The 24,484-nt window shown below is 35.5% G+C and overlaps 1 protein-coding gene across 7 annotated transcripts in view; it reads right to left on the reverse strand.

The window, feature by feature from the left end:
• The window catches only part of ARHGAP15 (Rho GTPase activating protein 15), a 623,564-nt gene that overhangs the window by 538,757 nt on the left and 60,323 nt on the right, over positions 1 to 24,484 (reverse strand). For 3 of the 7 annotated variants that reach the window (XM_021076335.2, XM_084998892.1, XM_084998898.1), the window contains exon 3: positions 9,961 to 10,029. The exons of 2 other annotated variants lie outside the window; for them this stretch is intronic. In XM_021076335.2, coding sequence (XP_020931994.1) covers positions 9,961 to 10,029 — 69 coding nt within the window. Of the gene's footprint in view, positions 1 to 9,960; positions 10,030 to 22,960; positions 23,067 to 24,484 lie in introns of all 7 variants that reach the window. 2 more of the 7 variants (XM_084998893.1, XM_084998894.1) reach the window with 1 other exon arrangement.

Raw genomic sequence — 24,484 nt, forward strand, 5'->3', positions numbered from 1 at the left:
TTATCACTATCACAGGGCTTGTTGGATCATATTGTAGTTGTCCATATACTCAGTTGTGCCTGCACCTATGCTGTGACTCTACCCTTCACACCCTGGTTCCTAGCAATAGTGTACTGATGGCATCAATAGCCACAATAATAAATATTGTTTGAAGAAATGAGTGGATGAATGAATGGCTATTTAAAGGCTTATTTAAATTTTTATAGGAAACTGGGCAAGCCACAAAATGCAGGATAGGAAAGGAACATGAAAGGAAGAGACATTTGGAGATGAATTGTCCAAACCTCTAAAATTTCATCAGCTGAAGAATTGGCTATTTACAAGACTCACTCTAACATAAGATGAGCTCTTTCCTAAATTGTTTATTATTATACTCCCAATACATAGCACAATACTTAGCATTCAAAATATACTTGATGAATACATCTTGTAATAAATAATGAGAAATACAATAATGATGATTTATGATAATCATAATATTGTGTTTTTCACATAGCTATGGTTTCAGAGAATTTATTTCAGCATGTTCTCCACAAGCATAGAAGAATCTAAGGAAGCTCTCTTAGATAACTTTCAGAATCATCATGTTTAGTGGTGCCTCTTTTGTAGTTAGATACATCTATTCATTAGCTTTGCCTACCTTTTATTTTATGTATACTTACATCTTTGTGAGTTTATAGTTCAAGATCCTCCTGTTTCTCTTTTTTGGGGACTAGATCTCATACTCCCCTCCAGCCATCTCAGAGACTGAGGCAAGCTTTTGCCCAGACATAGAAAACTCCAATCAGGCTTCCTACGCTGAAAGCTCTGCATTATTTTAAGCCTCATGCTGGCAAGCAAAGTTTCTATGAGGTACTTTCGATTATTTTATTATTCCTTGACATCAAACTTTGAAATACCTCACCATGTACAGGCACTAGGAATCAATTATTCCTGATAAAAGAAGTATCAGGGCAAGAAGAAGATTGTTACGTATTTTATAGTGGGTTTGGATGTGGTATCATATTAATTACTCTAATTCTTTATTCCTCTTTGATGTTAATCCCATAGTTTGAAGAGAGAATAATCTATAAATTAATGTTAGTTGAGTATGCTGGTAATCTAGGACTCAGACAGTCTTGCTTCTAGTAATTTACAAAATTATGTACAGCTTTTGGCCTATGCTTAGGTAATTATAGGCCAAGTTTCAGGCCAACTTGAAGTTATTTAAGGTAGTAGCACTCCTTTAACTATGTATACTTAAGAAAAGCCAACCAATCTTTAGATGCTGAATCTAGCTTCTTAAGCTATTTGTCCAGTGTTCCTTAGAAGCCCTATTTGATGTTAAGTGGCAGAAAAGATCAGCAATTTGTCCAGATTGGATGCCGGCCAGTCTGCTAGCACTGAGGAAGTACTCAGCAGACACAACTGTGCTGAGATACAGATGAAGAGAATGAATGGCAGTGGGATATCCAGATGGCACCTGTTTATCAACCTAAGTTGGAAGTGAGAAGCAAGGCAAGAGAGTAGAAGACAACCTGTGATTAATGCTAACAATCATGGCAGAAAGACCAGCCTGTAACCGTAAGTACAGACATTGCAATTTTTTTTTTTTTTTTTTAATGTGAAGGCTTCGGGGAGTTCTCAGATAAAAGAAGTAGAACTGAAAACAATAGATTTTCATCTACACAAGTTCACCAAAGGAATTCTGTCAAAATACATGTTTATAAATGTAAATGAACTGACTATGAGGCTTTCACCAGATTTTCATGAGAAGGGATTGGCTTTTAATGTCAGAACCACAGAGTCTCTTGCTCTGCAATGTATTTAGGTCGTTGCTCTTTTCCCCTTTGTTCTGATTCTGTGTTCACTGGCAACACTCTGACTCGAATTCGGCTTCCTAGTTCTCATGTAGAATGTGGGTGACACATTCTTCACAGCATCACTATATCCACTGTTATAAATTTATAAATAAGAATTACAGTTTATACAGCAGACTCTTACAAATTTGGTTACTGTGAGATAATGCTGGGATCATCGTCTCTGTAAACATTGATAATACTGATAAATATAATTTTTTTCCAGATCCACCAAACTGAGACAGGCCCCAGACTGAACTGGGGAGAGCCCTCTGAAGTAGCACCAGTCTATGAAAGTTTCTGTATAACTGACTGGCCTCCTAGAACTTTACACTAACTCTCTATAACTATAAATGTGAGCTGCTGTTAAGTTTCAAACAGATTAGGCATTTAATTATTTTCCTATTTAATAATGAGGCACTTGCTACATTTTTTCTAAATTTTTAATAGCTCACAGTACTTTGCTGGTAATCTTTGTTTTGATAATTTCTATTATAAAGCACAGAATGAGGACATATCTGATTACATCACTTTACCCTTAAATGATGCTTCTCTTCCTTCTTAAATCTCTTGATTTCTCCCCTATCCACAGACATAGAAATTTTTGTCTGTCTTCTTTGCATTGGCTTTCTATTTTAAAATTATTTTTATGTTAAATGAAACTGTATATGTTTAAAGTGTACAATATGATGTTTTGATTTATATAAACATAGTGAAATGATTACCACAGTCAAGCTATTTCATGCATCCACTTCCTCACATAATTATCTTATTTAATCTTTTTTTTGTTTGTATAGAGAGTATACGCAAGGTCTACTCTTATAGAAAATTTGCACAGTCTTATTTATTAACTACAACAGTGCTTTTAACTACAATTGCCATGTGGTAGAGTCAATCTCTAAAACAGTCATCGTATGTAACTACACTAGCTTTCCTTCTCTGAAGAGTGTCTTCAGTTTATTCAGTTTTCTTCTTTGGGACCCATCACTTCCATTGTTCTTCTCAGTCTGCAGTTATGTCTATACTGGCTCAAGCTTTCTTGTTGTATCAGATCTGCTGACCATGCGTGAGGACGTGCTGGGGAAATAATCCATTGGAAACAGAAAGAAAAGCAAGCAAAGAAATCACCTTCAAAAGCCAGCTTATTGTACAACATGTAAAGTACTAATTTAAAAAAATGTAAATGCTCAATCTTGGAACTACCTTACATACAGCTGGAGAAGGAAATAGGATGCTTTGAAAGACATGAAGTATAATATCTCTGCCTAATGTATGCTCACAATTTACTGTGAGCATACTTTTAAAAAGTGGTAAACCAAAATTCTCAAGTTGGATTACAATAATTACATGAAAAGAAGAACAGAAGAAAAGTAAAGAAAAATGATGCTGCGTCATACATGAGCGGTGCCTGTAAAGGACTAACAGCATTCTCAAAGACATTCTGGAGAAGCTGACCTTAATTTTGGGTCTTAGAGTTAGGCATGGTTTGCTCATTGCAACTTATTTATACCCCATAATGCACATATTGCTCAATAGTTTCAGGAGTCTTCTCCCTCTTTTACATTCGGGATAAGATAAAAGGTTGAGTTTTGGGGTTCTGCGGAAGGTCTTGAACTGGTTTTCATATTCTGGGTTTGGCAAAGTATGTATTATGTTTTGCCAAGTGCTTTTCTCCATCATTGTAAACCTCTGTGTATTTGAAGGGAAATTTTACCCACATGTATCTGATTTATTTACTCTTAACTCATGAAAATATCATCTTTCAAAAACTTCTATTTGATGTTTAAGAACCCCCATAGCCTTTTTCCTGAGGCTTTCATCTTTTAACCAGTGTGTTTCATTTGGTCACCACTAAAAAATCCAGGTTCTGTTTGGGAAATGGGCTGATTAGGGCACCTCTTTTTGTCTCCATAATTTCAGTCTTCCAGAGGCTTCTCCTGGATATCACCTCTCCTTTTTCCTCCTCTGTCTCTCTCTCCTTCCTGACTTCTATGTCTTTGTATCCTCGATAGGCTGCTCCTTCTTTGCTTGTCATTGGAGTCCAGTGAAAATGGCCAAGTCACTGTCTTCAAAATCTATTAGCATAATTCAACTGTTTTATTATAACCTAATTTTGGTCAAGGTACTGGGAAAGAAAAGTTTGCTCAATGTCAATAGCCTTTGTTGCTGTTGTAGTGTGAGTGTTCTTCTCTACTCTAGAGTTAAATGAATTTCAAATGTAGGTCTGGATGGGAGAAGTTATTGCAAACTGTTTCTGTGTTTTAATGGATTCTCCACTCCTTATCATCACCTAAAGGCCCATCAGGATCTGAACACTGCCCTCCTCTGCCCACACTTCCTGACTTATTTCCCTATTCTAGCCTGCATGGCATTCTTGTAGTTTTCCAAATGTTAACAACTTTGTTCTGACCTCCAGACTCTTGCACTTCTGTTTGCATCATACTGCCAGTTATTTGCTTAACAAACTATCTGCCCTGCAAATCTCAATTTAAATAGGTCTTTGAAGGAGACTTGGACTATTTCATCCAAGGTAGGCTCTCCCTCTTTCAAAGAAACTTATTTGTCTGCCTGGTGTGTAATTCACATTCATAGAATGTTGTATTTCTTTACTTGCTTAATACTTCTCTTCACCTCTCAAATGACAGCCCATCCAGAAAAGGACATGGCTATTTAGCATATCACTGAATATCCATACCCAGCACAGTGCCCAGCACAGGGATGGCCTCAACAAATATTGGAATTAAAAAAACACATTATTGCTTGAGTCAAGGAAGGGCACTTAAAACATTGAAAACTTGGAGATGGCTTGTGTTAGTGTTATTAAATTATGTAACATTATTAACATACTACCAGCTTGAAGATCTGGGAGGATGTCTTTTCAGAAAACCTAATTTTATCTTAACAAAGTAGAATTTTAAAAGTCTGAAGAGATGAAATTTTTGCAGTTTAAGGAAAGCACAGTCTGATCAATAGAATTATTCGCCAAAAGGGGCTGCCTTTTGTTTTAACATAAGAAAACACTGTATGTTCACAATGTCTTTCATCCTCAGAGCCCTCACAAGTATTAATTAATCCACAAAATTATATCTGGCTCCAAAAGGTAGAATCTGTGACTTAAGGTTTATCTGCAAAAGCCTGCTTTGCCCCCAAGCCATGGCAACTTCCTGAGCTCTGGCCTCCAAATCCTTCTAGCTCAGGAGGTAGCAGATGATTCTCTAAAACCTGCCACAGGCTTTTGACTCCTGCAGGGTTATCTGTAGACATGTCTTATACTCTTTTGATAAAAATAAAGATGATAAAGCTTTAACATGCTATAAACAGGGTTATTTTTTCTTGGACACTTCTTTATGAGGAAAAGAGAAAATGCCCTGTAAATAATTAGGTCTTATGAAGAGTTTTAATATGAAACACTCAAGATCAGGGAACAAACACATATTAGTATATTTGACACTTCACGTTTAAAATTCTTTGCCACATTATAGAACTAGTTAAGCAACAACACGGCTTCTCAGAAAATAATTTAGTCTCTTGCATCCATAGCATATGGATTTGCATACCAAGTGGCACAAATGACGTCAGCTGTCAGTGAACTGGGTAGTTTCCACCATAAGACTGCAGACTCCAATAGGAATATATTTTTGCCAATATGCGAAAGGAATACATTATGTTTCTATTTAACCCATTGATCACAACCTATTTTATAAAAGGGGATACTGAGAGGTAAAGCATGGTTACCAAAGGGTGACAACAATATCAGTTGGAGCACCCACCGTGGCAGACTCCACTTTCATAAAATGAATCATTTATCTCTAGAGGGAGCGTATTTAATGGGATACTTTTGCCAGTTGTGCTTAAAGCCAAACTCTCTCATGATTGCTGGATAATGTACAAGGAAGTTCTAATTATGAGATGAAGGAAATGAGATTTAATACAGCCCAAAATGTGGGATATAAATAAGCTCAAAGATTCATATGGTAAAAATAATGAGTAATAATATCAATTTAAAGGATTTTACTATTTTCTAAAGTGTTTCGGTGTACACTATATATGGTGGTTCATCCTGGTAAATAGTAGCAAGGGCAACCACTGCAAGAACCCATGGATGATTCCAAAGGTAACACTGAAGCAGGTGTGAGGGAAGGACGAAGAGTTTTAGAGACAGACAGATGGGACATGCAGATTTATGAGAAAAAAATATGTGAATCTAGGTAAAAATAATGTATTTTTATATCAGTCAAATACGAAGACAACTTGATTCCGGAAAATAATTCAACTCTTGGGGTAAACAGTAGTTAACAATTAAAATTTCATCAGAATTTGTTGTTTAAGGGAATTGGTGGTTGTTTTTGATATTACTTATCATAATGGAGTAATTCTTAAGTAAGACTTGTGGGAGAAAGAAAAACATTTCTGTCTTTAAAATGACATTAAATAAGCAATTTAATTCAAGCAGAAATTGATCAATAAAAGTTGAATACAACCTGTGTTCACAGACAGAGAAAGATAAACAAGGACCCAAAGAGAGGATCCAGGGAAACCCAAGTCAGGAATAGGAAGGAAATTGGTCAGTAGTTCCAAAAGAGTTTATAGAGCTTTAGTACGTGTGTGTGCACGCGGGCCCATGTGTGTGTGTGTGTGTCTGTGTCTGTGTGAGACAGGGACAGAGAGAGAGAGGAGGGCAGAGAGAATAAGGGAGATGCAGAGAAAGAGATTTAAAGAGAATGCAAGCTAAAGAGCTCAACAAATTCTTGCTTTTATCTTTTATCTAGCAGTACTTCCTAATGCTACTTCTCCAAGGTTATCTAAGCTAAAATAAAGTATTGAGCACAAAGTATTTTCTGTTAGTTAAACTGTCCATAATTTAGGATATTAAGAGTTTCCTTTATTAAGAATTGAGGCTGCAGAGTCAAGACAGACAATTATAGGACAGCAAAACCAACAAATAACCTTAAAGTTAGAAAGGATAATTGAGAAAACCATTTCAGAATATTCTAATTTTTTTAATACTAGCAATATAGCACAAACATACCATGAGTTATTAAAGCAGTAACCATAATTTTAATATTAGAATCATAATTAATATATATTTCATATAAAATTTTTGAGACCCTTAAGGCATTTTTCTTCTTTTTTTGGGGGGCCACACCTGCGGCATACGGAATTTCCCAGGCTAGGGAAGCCATGTCCTTATCGTAACTAGTTGGGTTCATTTTTTTTTTTTTTTTAATCTTTTTGTTTTTTTCTAGGGCCGCACCGGCAGCACATGGAGGTTCCCAGGCTAGGGGTCTAATCAGAGCTGTAGCCACCGGCCTACACCAGAGCCACAGCAACCTGGGATCCGAGCTGCGTCTGCAACCTACACCACAGATCATGGCAACACCAGATCCTTAACCCACTGAGTGAGGCCAGGGATCAAACCAGTAACCTCATGGTTCCTAGTCAGATTTGTTAACCACTGAGCTACGACGGGAACTCCACCAGTCGGGTTCATTAACCACTGAGTCGTGACGAGAATTCTTACTTTTCAAATATAATTGCATAACATTTGCACATACAAAATTATGTAAAATTGCATATATATTTTTATCACATATACACACACTCACGTAGCTCTATGTTCAGTCTAACTTTTGCCATGTTTCATCAAATACTTCAAAGAAACATTTGCATGTGCAGTACTTAAAGCTCTTTATAATTATTTACACCTACTTGGTTCTGTAAGACAAATTTATAGAGAAGAAACACAATTACCATCCTATTCACCATATAGCTACACTATGTCAGGCCTTATATAAAGTTTTAGTAATAAAACAGTGAGTGAAGAAGCATAGTTCTCCCCTCAAATACCTTAAAGTGCAGTGAGAGAGATGTAAATGGAGACAGGCAGTCTTAGTGTGATTGGAGATAGAGGCAAGTCCAAGCTGCTATAGGAAGGCAGAATAAAGAAGGGCTACCTGATTCAAAGTTGAGGAATCAGAGAAATACCTTGCAGGGAAAACAGCCTCTAAGTGGAGATCTAAATAATTAATGTTGAACAAGCTAAAACAAGAGATTATTATATCTAATTAGGTTTTAAAAGTTGGCTTTCACTATAAATAGCAGTCATGTATTTATTAATATTTGTAAGCAACAATATTATTTTAATAAATCTTTAATATCTTATTATTAAATCAATTGACAAGCATGTCTTTTCTGAACAAACACTAGTGCCAGAAGCAATGTAAGTTGTAAAGGGAAAGTATGATATAATAGAGAAAATACAAGTCATGACCCCTAACTTCAAAGCATTTACAGCATAGCCATGGAACAAGTCTATTACCCATGAAATAAGAGTGAACAACACAAAAGAGTGCTGGGATGAAGAAACTATAATTGTTATAGAAAATCTAAGCTCCTTCAGGGTGAGAGCCACATCTTAATCATGTTACTATTGCTGGCTTGAGGGTATGTATTTGGGAGTAGATAATAAGTAAGGTAAATTAGGGACCGTGAGAGAAGTCTATAAAACTTGATGCTATAGAAAATAGGAAGCTGTTCAAAGTTCTGACAAAAGAAGAATGGAATAATGAAGGTACTGTTTAAAGAAGGTGGATGTAGACTTACTTCACAGGATCAGTGGGAGAGGCATGGTGGAAAACAGTGGTGTGAGACCAGAAGCATTTGAAAGTCTGGGAAAAAGTGTGCCTGTACACCTGGAGGAAAAAAAAAAAGAAAAAGAAAAAGAAAAAGAAAAACAACAAGGGCACCAAATCCATTGTAGAGAACCACCTCAGAAAATGTTGACTTATGTAAAGGGCCATAAGAAAATAAAGGATATAGAGAAAATGTGTTCTAAGCCTACATAAATGTTTGCTATTAATAGAGATAGGCTCAATGGAAAGAGGAATTACTTTGGGAAGAAGGCGATGATGGATTCAGCTTGGGAGATTTCAGTGCTAGAATGATATGGAGCCCTTCAAGATACAATGAGAGAGTGAAGAGAAAGTACACAAGTATAGCTCTCTGTATTATGAATTTGGAAGTTAAAAAAAAAAAGCATTAGCTATTTTATTCATGCACGCACTTAACACATATCTACTGATATTTTACTATGTTCTAGCAATTGTTATAATCATGGCAAGAGTTGCAAACATAGGAGACAATATCCCTGCTATCACAGAACCTTCTGATGAGATGACAAACAAGTAAAAGAAACTGTATAGTATGCCACATGGTGGTAAGTTCTATGGAGAAAATCAAACTAGGGTGAGAAAAAAGGAGCAGTATAGACAGAAATGTTGTTTTTTGTTTTTTCTGGTTTTTTTTGTTGTTGTTTTGTTTTTACTGTTATTCATTCATTTGTATATAGGCCCATATGATGCCAAGTCAGGATGGGTTGGTACTATTTCAGTGCTTCTTTTCAAAGTTGGGTAATGGTTGTCTTACCCCTAAGCTTTTTATCACTCTACTGGAGGATGGTGGAATTTTTTTTGTCTTTGTACATGGGTTTCCCTCCATACTCCACTCTACCCTATCCTCATAATCTACATAATCCCCTGGGGATTATGTTTCTGATTTACAGGGGAGGAACAAATAGAGATATAGAGAAAATATCTTGCTCCTTTGTTTGTCAAAAGAGAATGCCAACTCAGAATCATCTTCCTTACTTAGTGACTTGCTTTTGACCAAAAGAATGTGGCAAAGTTGATGGGATATCACTTCTATGATTAGGTTGGAAGAGATTTTGACTTTCACCTTGCCAGCAGACTCTCTTGCCTTCTCAGTTTGCATGATTCAAATAAGAAACCCGCCATGCTGGAGAAGCCTAAGTGACAAGGAACTGAGAGCAGCCTCTGGAGAACAGCCCTGGAAGTACTAAATCCTGCTAACAACCATGTTCATGAGCTTGAAAAACAGATCCTTCCCCAGTGAAGCCTTTAGATGTCATCTCAATTTTAGCTTAAACCTTGATTGTAAATTTTAGAAAGACTCTGAGCTACAACACCCTGCTAGTTATCCCCAGATTCTTGACCCAGAGAAACATGAGATAATAATGTGTGCTATTCTAAGTTGCTGAGTTCTGGGTAGTTTATATTGTAGCAGTACATAAATATTACAGTATTAAAGTGAAATGATCACTTACCAATTGTTCCAATGGAGGAATGACATCTTTTAAGATATGCTGTGAATGATTCCTTCTGTGCCTGGATATCTGGAAAAATATTGACATTTGATACTATTATATTATCTTTTCTTTAGAAAAGGCTTGAAATTATTTAAAAGAGCATAATTTGGTAAGAGAGAATAATGAAAATAATCACATTCAGATTCATTCAAAAAGATAAATGAAGTAGATTTAAATGGGAAGTAAATGTGTTTTGGACATTAAAATGTGTTGGTTTGGCTGCAACAATAGCTCCTATTCCATGTGGTCTTCTTACCATGTGACCTTGACACTCTTCCTATCAAATGGAGTGGTCTATATTTTTCATTTTGAAGTTGGGCAGAACTTTATATTTGCTTCAACTAAAACATACGGCAGAAGTGACACTATATGATCCAAATACTAGAGCATAAAAATACCATGCACTCCCCACTAGTTCTCTTGGAACCCTCCCAGCCACTCCTCTCCCACAGACACAGGCTCTGTTCCTGCTTCTGGTTGCAAATTCTCTCTCTTGTTGGAGCCTGAAGCCCCAGTCTCTGGGCATGGAAGGGTCTGCTTTCCTACCTGCTGCAACCTGTGCAAAGAGGCTTCCAGGGCCAAGGCCCCTTCCTCCAGAGGAGGAACAGAAATCTAGAGTCCTTTTTTTTTTTTTCTTTTCACTTTGGCATACCCTGGAGGAAGATGGGGGATGGGAAGGTGAGGGCTCTGGGCACTGGGTGGTGCTATGATGTGACACTGAATACTGAGTAGTAAATTTGCTATGGTTCGTCCAAAAAAAAAAAAAAAAAAAAAAAAAAAAAAAAAAAAAAAAGGTCACTATGTTGGGAGGAAGCCCTAATCATCGCATACAAAGAGACCACAGAGAGAGGCTGCATAAGTATTCTAGCTGACAGACTAGCTGAGGTTCTAGCAGACAGCCAGTATCAAATCACCAATATTGTAAATGTAAAGATATCCTGATGATTCCTTCTTCCGGTCATTGGGTCACCCTAGCCTTCAAGTCTTCCCAGCAGAGACCTCAAATGATGTAGTAGAAACAAGCTGTTCCTGTTGTGTGTTATCTGAATTTTTGACCAGATTCTGTAGCATACAAAAAAAATCATTGCTTTACACCTCTGTGTTTCAGGGTTATCTACAATGTTGAAATAACAACTATAACTGTAACAAAATATTTAATATTGAAACACTTTGTGTTTATGCTATGATGTGAGCTCAACTTTTTCAGAGTTAATGTGCTATTAATTTTCATGTCTTCTATTACCCAGATATATTTAAATACACAATAATCACACAATAGTGCTTTTGGAACAAATTTGTTTAAAAGCTTTATTGTTCTTTCTCCTGAAGAAGCATAATAGACATATTCTATTATAAAACAAAAAAAGAAGGAATTTATAATTAAAATTGTATTTTGATCATTTAAAGTAGAAACTCTCGGAGTTCCCGTCGTGGCGCAGTGGTTAACGAATCCGACTAGGAACCATGAGGTTGCGGGTTCGGTCCCTGCCCTTGCTCAGTGGGTTAACGATCCGGCGTTGCCGTGAGCTGTGGTGTAGGTTGCAGACACGGCTCGGATCCCGCGTTGCTGTGGCTCTGGCGTAGGCCGGTGGCTATAGCTCCGATTCAACCCCTAGCCTGGGAACCTCCATATGCCGCGGAAGCGGCCCAAGAAATATAAACAAAAAAAAAAAAAAAAACAACAACAAAAAGACAAAAGACAAAAAAAAAAAAAAAAAAAAAAAAAAAAAAAAAAAAAAAAATCACTGGGTTTAAAAAAAAAAATAAAGTAGAAACTCTCATAAATAGTACCATTTCACTAAATAGGAATTTTCTAATACTTTGAATGGAGAGAGTGAAGTGGGAGGATAAAACAGTAGAAAGAGAAAGAAAGAGAGAAACAAAAATACAGAGAGAAAGAGACAGAGACAGATGCAGAGAGAAAGAGACATGAGTGTGAGAACTCTCTCTAAAAAAAACTTTGATGTCTTAGACTGTGCTCACTGACACATGCAACAGACAGAAAGGATTAGATTTTGAAAATTAGAAAGCAGAGCCAAAAACCTTGGAGAACAATGGACACAGGGAATTCTCCCAGAAAGAAGAGCCAGGAGAGCCAGGACAAATCATCACTTTGTTCTAGTAACTGCTAGCCATTTACCCTCCTTTCCTTTACAAATGAGAGAGCTTTTGTTCATTTGTTTGTTTGTTTACTTCCAGGTATAAAGTTCTTGCTCTGCCATTGTATATTGCATGTGTTGGGAAAAGCAGAACAGAGATTCTTTTTTTCAAGTTCTAAATTCTTAGCCCCCTGGGGAAAAATTTGGTCTGATGGAGAAAGATTTTTATCACTAAAGATTCTGGAATTAGAACTTGAGGCAGTAACTGGACAGAACTTTTGGTTATCTCCTTTGAGGAGGTCTACAGATGTATTTCTAAGTGTTGGAAGACAGTGGTAAATTGATATATGGGAGGAAGGCAGAACCTGGTGGTCATTCACCAAATTCTCTCTTCTCTTTCTCAGGCACATCTCCAGTCTGCATTTCTCAGTCTGCCTTGAAGTTGAGAGTGGTCATGTGACTAGTTTAGACCAATGGAAAGTGAGTAGAAACAATGAGAACTACTCCCCCTCCAATACAATTAACCACTGAGTGCTTCCCTTCCAAGGCCTATTTCCTAGTAAACTGGCTGGGAGTAAACAGTAAATGGGCCCTTATGGAAGGATGAAAATGAAAATTGGGAGAATTTGGGGGTCTTGAATCACCATATTGAAAAAATCTAAGCACAGGCCAGGAAAACTTACTTTGTTTTATTTAGTAAACTTTGTGTTTTGAAATAATTTTTACTTAGAGAAAAGTTGCAGAGAGTACAGAGAGTTCAAGTAGAAATTTTCTTTGGAACTTCTATATAATGATAAATAAACTAGTTTGTGATGCTTCGTGTGATTTTAGAGAATTTTTATAGCTATGAGCATTACTCTAAATAAGATAACCATGGTTGATGTTCAATTATCGCTGAAATGAAAGGTCTTTTGCATAAGAAAACTGAGAAGAGAACAGTAGTTAATGGGAGCAATCTCAGAATCAAAACTTCATACCTGTTGTTATTCATTGATATTCATTGATATTTCAGTTTCTCAGCAATGGGAGAATACATATATTTGGTATTTAAGCCTCTTGAACTAGGAATTTATTTTATATTGCTATAATTTAGAGTTGACTGCTCTTAACTATTACTCTTTATACTAAGATTTATTATCTTCAGTTAAAATTTAGTATACGTATCTTATATTCAACTTACAAGGGTGTGATGGAATTCTAGGATAGAGAGACTCTTCTTATTCAGTTTTCTTGCCGGATTTATAGTCCTGGTGAAAAAGTCATTCTCTTGGCCTGTAAGCATCTCAAAATTTTTTTTGAAATTTAATTTCACTGGAGTGTAGTTGACTTAGAACGTCTTTGCAGGTGTACAGCAAAGTGAATCATTCACACTTATAAATATATCCATCCTTTTTTCCCATATAGGTTATTACAAACTATTGAGTAGATTTTCCTATGTTTTACAGTAGGTTTTCCTTAAACATCTATTTTATACAGTAGCACCTCAAACTTTAAATGTTAGAGAAAGCAGTAGTATGTTAAGTGTCTCTACATTATCAATTACTGGCACCTGAGAATTCACCTGTGTCGGTTTTACCATATCTTGTATGGCCAAGTTCATGCCATCTTTTGTTCTACTGCTATTAGGTTTAAATGGGCACAGTGGCCCATCTAAATATTCCCTTGAAGTCACCTATAGAAAGTTTTCTTACAAGGCAATGATTCAAAATGTGTACATATTGCCAGGGGTGCAAGAGATGATTTTAGGTGATGAATGTTTTATTTTTAATTATTATTTACATAATCTTAAAAGATTTTTTCATTACGTTGGTACTGGTATAAAAACAGATATACAGATCAATGGAAGAGAATTCAGAGCCCAGAAATAAATCCACACAGCTATGGTCAATTAATCTTCAACAAAGGAGGCAGTAATATACAATGGGAAAGACAGTCTCTTCAGCAAGTGGTGCTGGCAAAGCTGGACAGCCGCATGTAAATCAATGTAACTAGAAACACACCCTCACACTATGAACAAAAATAAACTCAAAATGGCTTAAAGACTTAAACATAAGACATGACACCATAAAACCCCTTGAAGAGAATATAGGCAAAACATTTTCTGACATAAACTGTACAAATGTTTTCTTGGTCAGTCTCCAAAGGCAATAGAGATAAAAATAAACATAAACAAATGGGACCTAATCAAATTTACAAGCTTTTGCACAGAAAAGGAAACCATAAAAAAATTAAAACAAACAAACAACCCAAAAAGACAACCTACAGAATGGGAAAATATAGTTGTAAATGATGCAACCAACAAGGGATTAACCTCCAAAATATAGAAACAATTCATATAACTCAATAGCAAAAAACAACCCAATCAAAAAATGGGCAGAAGATGTAAATAGACATTTCTCCAAAGAAGACATATGGATGGCCAGCAGGCACATGAAAAACTGCTTAGCATCTGTAATTATTAAGCAAATGCAAATCGAAACTACAATGAGGTACCACCTTACACCAGTCAGAATGGCCGTCATTGATAAGTCTACAAATAACAAATGCTAGAAAGGGTGTGGAGAAAAGGGTACCCTCCTGTGTTGTTGGTGGGAATGTAAACTGACAACCACTATGAAAAACATTATTGACGTCTCAAAGAAAACTAAATATAGAACTACCATATGATCCAGCTATCTCACTCCTGGGCATATATCTGGACAGAACTATAATTCAAAAAGATACATGCACCCCTATTTTCAAAGCAGCTCTATTCACAATAGCCAAGGTATAGAAGCAACCTAAATGTCCACCAACAGATGAGTGGATTAAAAAGATGTGATGTATGTGTATACACACACACACATATATGCATACACACATATACACACACACACACACACAGTAGAATACTACTCGGCCATAAAAAAGAATGAAATAATGTTATTTGCAGCAACATAGATCCAACCAGAAATTCCCATACTAAGTGAAGTAAGTCAGAAAGAGAAAGGCAAATACCATATGATATTACTTATAGGTGGAATCTAAAATATGGCACAAATGGACCCAGCTATAAAAAAGAAATGGACTTACAGACATAGAGAACAGACTTGTAGATGCCAACGGGGAATGGGGAGAGAGTGATGGACTGGGAGTTTGGAGTTAGTAGATGCAAACTATTACATTTAGAATGGATAAACGAGGTCCTACTATGCAGCACAGGGAACTATATTCAGTCTCTTGGGATAGACCATGATGGAAGATAACATAAGATAGGGAATGTGTGTGTGTGTGTGTGTGTGTGTGTGTCACTGGGTCACTTTGCTGTACTGGGTCACTTTGCTGTACAGCAGAAATTAGTGCAACATTGTTAATCAATAATACCTTAATTTTTAAAAATTAAAATTAAAAAAGATTCAGTGGAAAAATGTATGACATCAGAGACATTTATTAGTTACATGAATACATTTTCCATTAATATAAGGTTATTTAACTATGAACAAATCCGACAAACATAACATGTGAAAGACTGAAGTTGGGAAACAAACTTTGATGGGAAGAAATTGGATCAGAAATGACTAGTTACTGAGCACACACTTATTTCATCCTTGAAGAAAAACCATAGGGCTCCATGGTACAAATAAGAATTCAACTTGAAAAATGATACAATAATAATACCACCTGCTAACATTTATTGAATGCTTATTATTTGCCAGGCACTATTCTAAGTGTTTTGCATATATTAACATATTTAATTCTCACCCAAACCTTAAGAGATTGGTGATAAATATTTCATAAAGGTAGAAATAAAGACACAGACGATTCGAGTAACTGAAAATCCACAGCTAGTGAAAGGCATGGGTGATATTTTAAACATGGACCTAAGCCCTCAGCTATTGCACTTTATTGTTTCTCCAACAATATAAATGTATACATAAAAAAATATATATGTATAAACAGACAGTCATTTCTGGGGGAACTACAGAGATCCCCTGTGTGCATAAGTGGATATGCATAAGGTAGAAACATGAAGAGAGCCAAATTTATATATTTGTATACATTTATGCAGGAAGCTAGAAATCAAATTTCAAATCTGTTATGAATAATCTTAATATTCCTTTAGGGGAAGCAATATTGCTGATCATTCCTAAATCAATAAGGTAGCCAATCTATCATGTTCAACCAAGTTATGAAGATTTAGAAGAAAACTTTCATCACCTGTCTTTGCTTTAATGTCTTTCTCAGTTAAGCATTAGGAACAGAAATATGTTATCAACCCAAATCAGATTATGCTGACTGAGAATTACGATTTAGGAAATTCTGGATCCAAAGTTGCTCAACTGTCTTGCATGACTGTCAGGAAAACTTAGGGTATTTCAGGAGAACTGTCTTTCTCTCACATACTTAATTGAAATAACAATTGTAAAGAAAATTTGTGGTCAATCACAAACTTATGAGATAAATTTGAAGGGAAAAATGGTTTCTCCTATGACATAGTTAAAATAACAGGAAACCTTACAGGGTTTAGGTAATTATTTATCAATAGCTTATTATTACTATCTGATAAATTTGCAAATTTTTATGGGACACCCTCTTGAGAAACATTCCCATTTAAGACATTAGATGTTTTTATGAACCATTTGTTTTAGCCAGTAAACATTTCATGTTTAGTGTATTCATATGCCAGTAATTTCTATTAGTAGGTGCTTAAAATGTACTTGTTTGTTGATATCATAAAATATCTCTAATGCTGGTATTGCAAATGAACATACTTCATTTTAAACAATCCTATTTTGTTTTCTCCATAGTATCAGAACTTTTAAATGTATCTGACATTTAAAAAACCTACATTTTGTTCTATAAATTGCTTCTGGATAAATTTCATAATGCTAGAAGGTTAGGCTCCATTGTTTAATCTTAGGTCCTTTCACTTTTGCAGGAATAGTTAATTAATCATTGAATTTGGAAAACTTAAGTAACAGTAATAAAATGAACAGCAACTTGAACAACTTTTTAAAATGGATTATTTTGTCTGTGAATTATAGAAATATTTCTTCTAAGAAGGCCTGAAAATAGGCTTTTTAATGGGTTTGATTTCTTTTTTATTTGCAATTAATCTCAAACAGTATACAGATATTCCCTCTAAACATAAGTGAACATGTATGTATATCCACCACATATTTAAGTGTTCACAGCCTGATTTTTTTTGCTAGTTGTTATACTCTTAAATTATGAAATATTGGCTTCAATATCATTTCACAATTCCTATTTGAGAATTTTATGAATTGCTACTTCTCAGTTTACTTCTAGCATTTTAGCAGGAGGAGGCCTTAACAATTCCACATTTCTCTAGCCTATTTATTAAGAATGTCACTTAATAGTTTCTTTTGAGGTGACATGCTTATGTGCTAAATTGTGTTTTCTATCACAGTATTCTGCATCTTAAGCACTGACCTTTCATAATAAATACTTGAGTTGATAGCAACCTTTCCCTTGAGGAGAAAAAAAAAATACATCTGAACTCATTTTTGTTTTCAGTGATGCCATCTTCCTATTGATTTATTTTTTCCAGTAAATAGAAATGATTTGTAGCCACCATCGGAAAAAAAATTGAAATACAAATATCTTTTGACTTGGATTTTTTGAACCCAATATTAGGTTAATACATCACTACAATTCTTTTAGGTCAAATCTATGAGATTTTCCTTCTTTATCACCATTTATTGTTCTCCTTGCCTCCACTCCTCTATCCTCTCCAGGCACTTTAACTTTTTAATTGTGCAAAGTGGAAAAATGAAGTGGTCAAGATGTGCAATGAATATTTTTCTTTAAATTATTTTTTTCTTATTATAATACACATCATAATTAAGTTTTTCAGATACATTTTCCTCCAAAAGGATAAATTAGAAAGTCACTTTTACAAAGTGTCTTCATTTTTTCTTCCATTCCTTAAAAAAAAATCTATTTAAAAATATGAAACTGATGGGTGGGACTAGTACTTGATATATTACAAACTATAAAAATAACAGAATTTGGGCATATTATTTTCCTTGTGTAGGAGGGTCTACTATGAAAGTTATACATAAACATGAAACATTCCACATAGCTCTGATTTTAAATAGATTACCATTTTTGATGAAAGTTGATATCTTGTGGCTTAGAATTGAAATAAAATCACTTGAATAAAAGTATTAGTTTGTTCCAACATTTTCACAGACATGTATTTTTTCTGAGGCATACCTCCCATTAGCAACCTCTCTGGATACTTGGATGAAAAACAGAAATAAATTTGTAGTTAAGTTTAGTTTTTATCTTCACAGTTTCTCAAAAGTTTTTTTTTTTTTAATGTATCCCAATTCTTACGTTCGAATCTTCATTTGTTTTGCCAAATCCCTTTTCTTAAAGCTACTACAATCAGAAGTTAAGGAAAATTAGTGAAGCTTTTTTGGGGTGGGTGGGTAGGGTGATATGGAGAGCTGGCCAGTATTTCTTGTACTAACAATTTAATTGTTTAGAAATAATAAACATCAAACTAAGTGATGGCTACTTTTTTTTTTTTTTAAACTACGTGTATGTGGTATATACATTGGGAAAAAAAGGGAAGTTAAGGTAAATGGACGCTACCTTATCATGCATTTAATCTTCTAATTTTACCTCTTTGTAGGCATATGTAAAATTTATCCATGCCTCATAATTATTCTACAATGAACTAAATGTACCTCTCATAGTCCTAATGGGAGGTAATGCTATAAATCATAGAAAAACCAAATATTCTGTTTTGCTTCTTAATAATGCACCACAGTTTGTCACTTAATATTTATGTTCTCCTCCTCTGTCTGCCCACAATATCATTCAATTACCACAGTGGGCATCCATCAGCGCATGCCTTTTTTTTTTTTAATTTTTCTGCAAGTCCTTTTGGTTGTATATTGTCAGTCAGAAATCTGAAACCCTAATTTCTTTCATTCTCTGAAGAAAATGAAAGGGAAAGATTAAAAGACCTTTTGGAAGACATATTAAAGTTTATCAGCATTTGTTATTTTTCAGTTTCTTGACTATTCTTTAGTCACCATCTGGGTCATCTGAGTCTCTCACCAGCCTTTCAATCCTGGGATAAGTCTACTTGAGTGAAATTCAGCTTCAACCACATTTTCTTATCCCAGATAGCTAAAGGGAAGCACTTGCTGGAATGATTCTAATTTCTTTATATCTTCCCTTGTTTTATTTAGTCCAAGCCATGTGTTCCTCCAAGAAGAAAATCAAATTGCCTCATATTTTCCTATTTAAATAAAAATAAATTATGTACAATGTAAACTTCCTTGTTTATTGATAAATACTATTTCCTTTAGCCTTCTCATTTATTTTTTTGCATGCTTTCGGTAGAATGTTCCTCTCCAAGAAATCTCTCAGACTGAGAGGAGTCATTCATATGAAACTTGGACACACCACAATTCTAGACTTCAAACATCCTCTTAAGATAAAAACTACCACAAGCAAGAAACAGAGTTACCTAGATAATACAATTTTCTACATTTTCTTATGTGAAGTATATTTATGTATTAATTTTTATTTTTTTTTAAATTTTTTTTTTGTCTTTTTGCTGTTTCTTGGGCCGCTCCCACGGCATATGGAGGTTCCCAGGCTAGGGGTCTAATCGAGCTGTAGCCCCCGGCCTACGCCAGAACCACAGCAACTTGGGAATGGAGCCGCGTCTTCAACCTACACCATAGCTCATGGCAACGCCGGATCCTAAACCCAGTGAGCAAGGCCAGGGATCGAACCCACAACATCATGGTTCCTAGTAAGATTCGTTAACCACTGAGCCATGATGGGAACTCCTATGTATTAATTTTTAGTTTACTTTTTTTCTTTATAGGTTCATCTGTATTTAGCCATGAATTTCCAAATTGATATAGTGAGAAAATAAGGGCCAGATAGATCCAGAAACATTTTATTTCACTCATAATACTACTAATGACATTAGATCTAAGGTATTGGATAATTCATTAGAGCCATAGCTAAAGTTACTACCATTAGCAGATAAAATAACTATTCATCCTTTTTACTCTCCATAACAGAGATACTTCCCCTGTTGATGTAAACAAAAGGGAAAAGGGTTTAGAGAGTAGATTAAGGAATTATAGATGGGTATCTAAAACACCTGGAGCAAACTGGTATTTTTCTCTGCAACTGCAAGCCATATGTTATCTTTTAAATAAAAAGATTCAAGACAATGGAAAAAAATACCAAGAAAATCATCTCACAAACACCTTAGAACAAAGAGAAATAAAAAAAAAAATAGTTACTGAGGGTCTAAATTATTAAAATGGTCTACCTATTTTTAGCTAAATGAAACAAATCATTTCTAATCACCATTTGGCTACATGGCAGAAATGACCTATATCTAAATTCATGATGTTTAACTGTCTGGAAATTTTCAACAAATTAGAATCAGGCTTTATTTTTAGTCTCAAATATAAGCCTCTTTCACTGCCCAAGAAGGGTTTAAGTTGAAATATCAAGTTTACTTCCTACTTGTTCAGATGGATGTTCAATCACTAAAGAGGAAATTCTCTTCTTTGGAAAGCTCTAATCTATTATATATCAAGTTTGATACATGATTTGTAAAGTTTGACAAAGGTATTTACCCACAGATTTCTATAGTCTTTTGATACTTTTCCCTATATATCATTATTTCTTATTGCAAAGACAGAAATATACTATCTTGCTGAAAATGCTCTGCCTATGTGGAAAGGTTGCTTCGCTTCTAAAAGCATTGTGGGAGATAGAGCTTTTAATAACTATGACATTCTTTCAAGAATTAACAGAATTTTGGTCAAATATTTAAAACACATATATGAATGCCCTTGGCATCTTCAGTGAATATCTAATTATTGCATCTTTGCAGTTTCCTTTCTTCAGTTATTCTTTGAGGTTTTCATAGACCCCAAACTCACCTTCTGCTGCCGAAAAAGCAGATTTAGTAGTGAAGGTTAATCCAACTCAGCAGGATTGAAGGATGGCACTTTTCCTTGGTCGTAAGTATGTTGGCTCAGGCCAGACAGCTGTTAGGACATTCTCCTCTGGGAATCGTGCCCTCAACACCCACCGTTGATGCACATACATGGTCTACTGGCTGCCGACTTCTATGCCCATCTGCTCAAATGGCATAGTGCCCACTCACAAGTTGGCTGGATCCTTGCCCTTAGTGTGTAGGTGCCAGGCAATGATGGGTTTAGATGGGCAGCCTGCATAATACTACAAGTGACATTTTTTTTTCATTCTCTCTCTCTCCAATATCTGTCTTCTGTGCCTTCTTTGAAAAAGAAACATGTTTCTTTACCTTTGCTTATACCTGTGGACACCAGTCTTTTACAGGTAGATATACAAATGCACTCAACCTGCTACCAACAGTAAGATGAAAGGGAAGAATCCACAGAGCCCCAAATGACAAGTTCTAACACTGAAATGGGTTGGATTGTGAAAATATCGACCACCTGGAGTCTGTCAGAAGAAATTTAGCAAGGGTGTAAGTACGGCAGATCTCTCACAGATAGCAATGGCACCAGGAAAAGCTTAAGTTACAGCACTTTTTGTCTGTCGCAGCTCCAGCACAAATCACTTGCCTTGCATTGAAAAGGCACACACAACAGCAAACGAAATAAATCAGGCAAAAAGAACAAGCTTAATGGGAACACAATTTATATGCTCAATGGGGGCAAGGGTGCAGGCTATGATATTCAGACCTCAGAAATAACCCTGACTGGAGGTCCTAATAGAGAGAAAAAGAAACAGAAATAGCATCTCTTCCAATCTAGAGCAAACCCGTGGAGAGGAATAGATTGGCATAGGAGGTTGTGACTTTAATGATCCAAAGCATATGAATGCTTGTTAGCAGACAGCAGACAGACATAAGTAAGAACAACAGTAATGGTTGCATCTGCAGCCTGGCCTATGGCACTCAAACCATTCAGGCAGCATTGGAGAGCAGTGCCGGAAGGTATGTTAAAGCCTTGCTTTCCTTGTGTGTTTATTTAATGGTGATTGAATTCAGAGTGTTGTCAGTCTGCCTTGCAGAATGGCTATTCAATGTGTAGGCATGATCTTTCTCCCTGAATATGCTCCGTTGAGTCAGTTAGTTATGTGTGACTACTTGCTCTGTCCTAGTCTTTATACAGTGCCAAAATCCTCGAGTCCAAGTTCCAAAGGAACAGGGCCTAAAAACTTTTGGCTCAAGAATCAAATTAGGTTTCTCTGCTTCTCTAGCCAGAAATGCATAAATACCCAATGGCCAAAACCAAAGAATTTGACATTGTGGAATGAATAGAGCTGTCATATACCACTAAAGTGTGGAAATATCTAGTGTTTGAAGTCAGGACTAGTTCAACATCTTCAGTAATCAGAACAGACTTCTTTGGACACCTTCATGGATTAGTCTGGCTTTTGGTTGGAATGTTTCTGGCAAGCTTCAGACTTCAGATATCAGAAATGCAAGAACATACGGTTTATAAGAGAAAATCTGCCATTTTCTCCTACCAAAAAAAAAAAAATTCTCAAAGGCAGCACATTTTCATAAAAGACAAATCCTTCATCCTTTTCCTGACTGACCTTCAATATATACTTAAAAGAGAACTAGTCAAAAGAAGAGGTAAGTTTGTATATTTAGAAAAACTATTTCTGAGAAACTGAATTTTGAAGTTTCTGGTGAAAATAGACAAAGAATGAGTATAATCATCCAAAAGTTCTCAAACTGATTGCTATGGTCTGTCAGAACTCCCAGAATAAATCGTTTTCCTCGTGACTTATCACACATAAGTACATAACAGTAAGAATTGCATTACTAACTTTTTGTTTTTGTTTTGTTTTGTTTTTGGCCGTACCTGTGGCATGTGGAAGTTCCCAAGCCAGGAATTGAGTCCGAGCCACAGCTGCGGCAATGCTGGATCCTTAACCCACTGCGCCAGGCCAGGGATCAAATCCACGCTACTGCAGAGACAAAGTCCCGAATCCTTAACCCACTGTGCCATTATGGGAACTTCACTACTAACTTTTTGAAAATGAAAAACAGCAGAGGTCCTGTCCTGGGACTCTTAACCATATTTTACTCATCTTTAAATCACTTGACTTTAGTATAGTGTGAAGTACGTATGATGGAATTGGTTACTTCAAACTTTATATTGCATCTTCTTATACATGTGACCTAGTCTTCATTGAATTCACCAAGACCTTCAATAGCCTGTAATGTCTCACTCTATGATACCTTGTTTTAAATATATTCATCATTCTTTCCAAAATGTGGACTGTCAGTAGTCATTTCCAGATTAAGTTCCATAATTTCTCATGGGAGATTTGACATCTATCCTCCCTGAAGTAGGGCTGAATTTTCAAAATGATCTCCACATGAGTCTACAATTGAAGTAAATGACACTGTTAGATAATAGTTCCCTGATCTATGTAGTATATATAATGCTTGGGGCATTTTTCACTAACCTCTTCCAAGTTAGTGAAAAATCTGTGAAGATAAGTAAATAGTAGATATAGGTAGATATAGATTTAGGTAGGTATATTTCTATTTTTAAATAGCATTACACAATTATGTAAATAATTATTTTGGACACTTCTTTAGTCTATTATCACCTACTCTCTGGCAAATTGTTTTACCTCTTGGTATCTCTATTTCCTCAAATGTAAAATACACATGTATAATCTTCCCTATACCAATTATATAACTCCTCTTCCATCAGTCCTTCTAATAAATGGGTAAATATATTCTAATTAAATATATAATCAACATTAAGCCAATATACTTTTAAAATCTTCAATGCTTCTAAAAACTGTTTTAAAATGATTTATTTATTTATCTTAAGAAACTCCAACTATTTATTCTAGAATACTTTGAAAGCATTTTATTAGAAAAACATTTAAATACTCAAGAAATGGAATTATACTGGACATGCACACGAGGTGGGATTCTTGGGGTTTTATAACTCTGCCTACCACAATCCCAACTCTGGCCCTCAACACATCATGTCCCTCCTACAAGCAAAATAAGTCATCCCCTTCCATGACTCCAAAGAGTCTGATTTCATTACAGCATCAACTCAAAGTCCAAAATCTCATCATACAAATCTAAATTTCATTATCTCACAAACTCAAAGACCAAAATCTAGTCAATTACATTCTGTTTTGAAATAAGTGGATCTTGACTGAGATAAATTATTAAGTGGCACAGGCAGGACTCAAATACAGATAATTTGGTTCTATAGCCAGTTGTGTTTAACAATACTGTGCACTATCCACAGTCTGAAGTAGTTGTGGTTTTTGCCCTCATTGCATAGATGATAAATTTAAGGCAAGTGGGGAAAGACTGAAAGTTAGTGAGGGCCAGAGGTTGTTGGTTAACT

The sequence above is a fragment of the Sus scrofa genome, chromosome 15, assembly GCF_054392235.1.
Source record: "Sus scrofa isolate SSC_HxYL_T2T_F1_AM1 chromosome 15, Sscrofa_HxYL_maternal_Yorkshire_Landrace_v2.0, whole genome shotgun sequence".
In the NCBI taxonomy this organism is placed as follows: Eukaryota; Metazoa; Chordata; class Mammalia; order Artiodactyla; family Suidae; genus Sus; species Sus scrofa.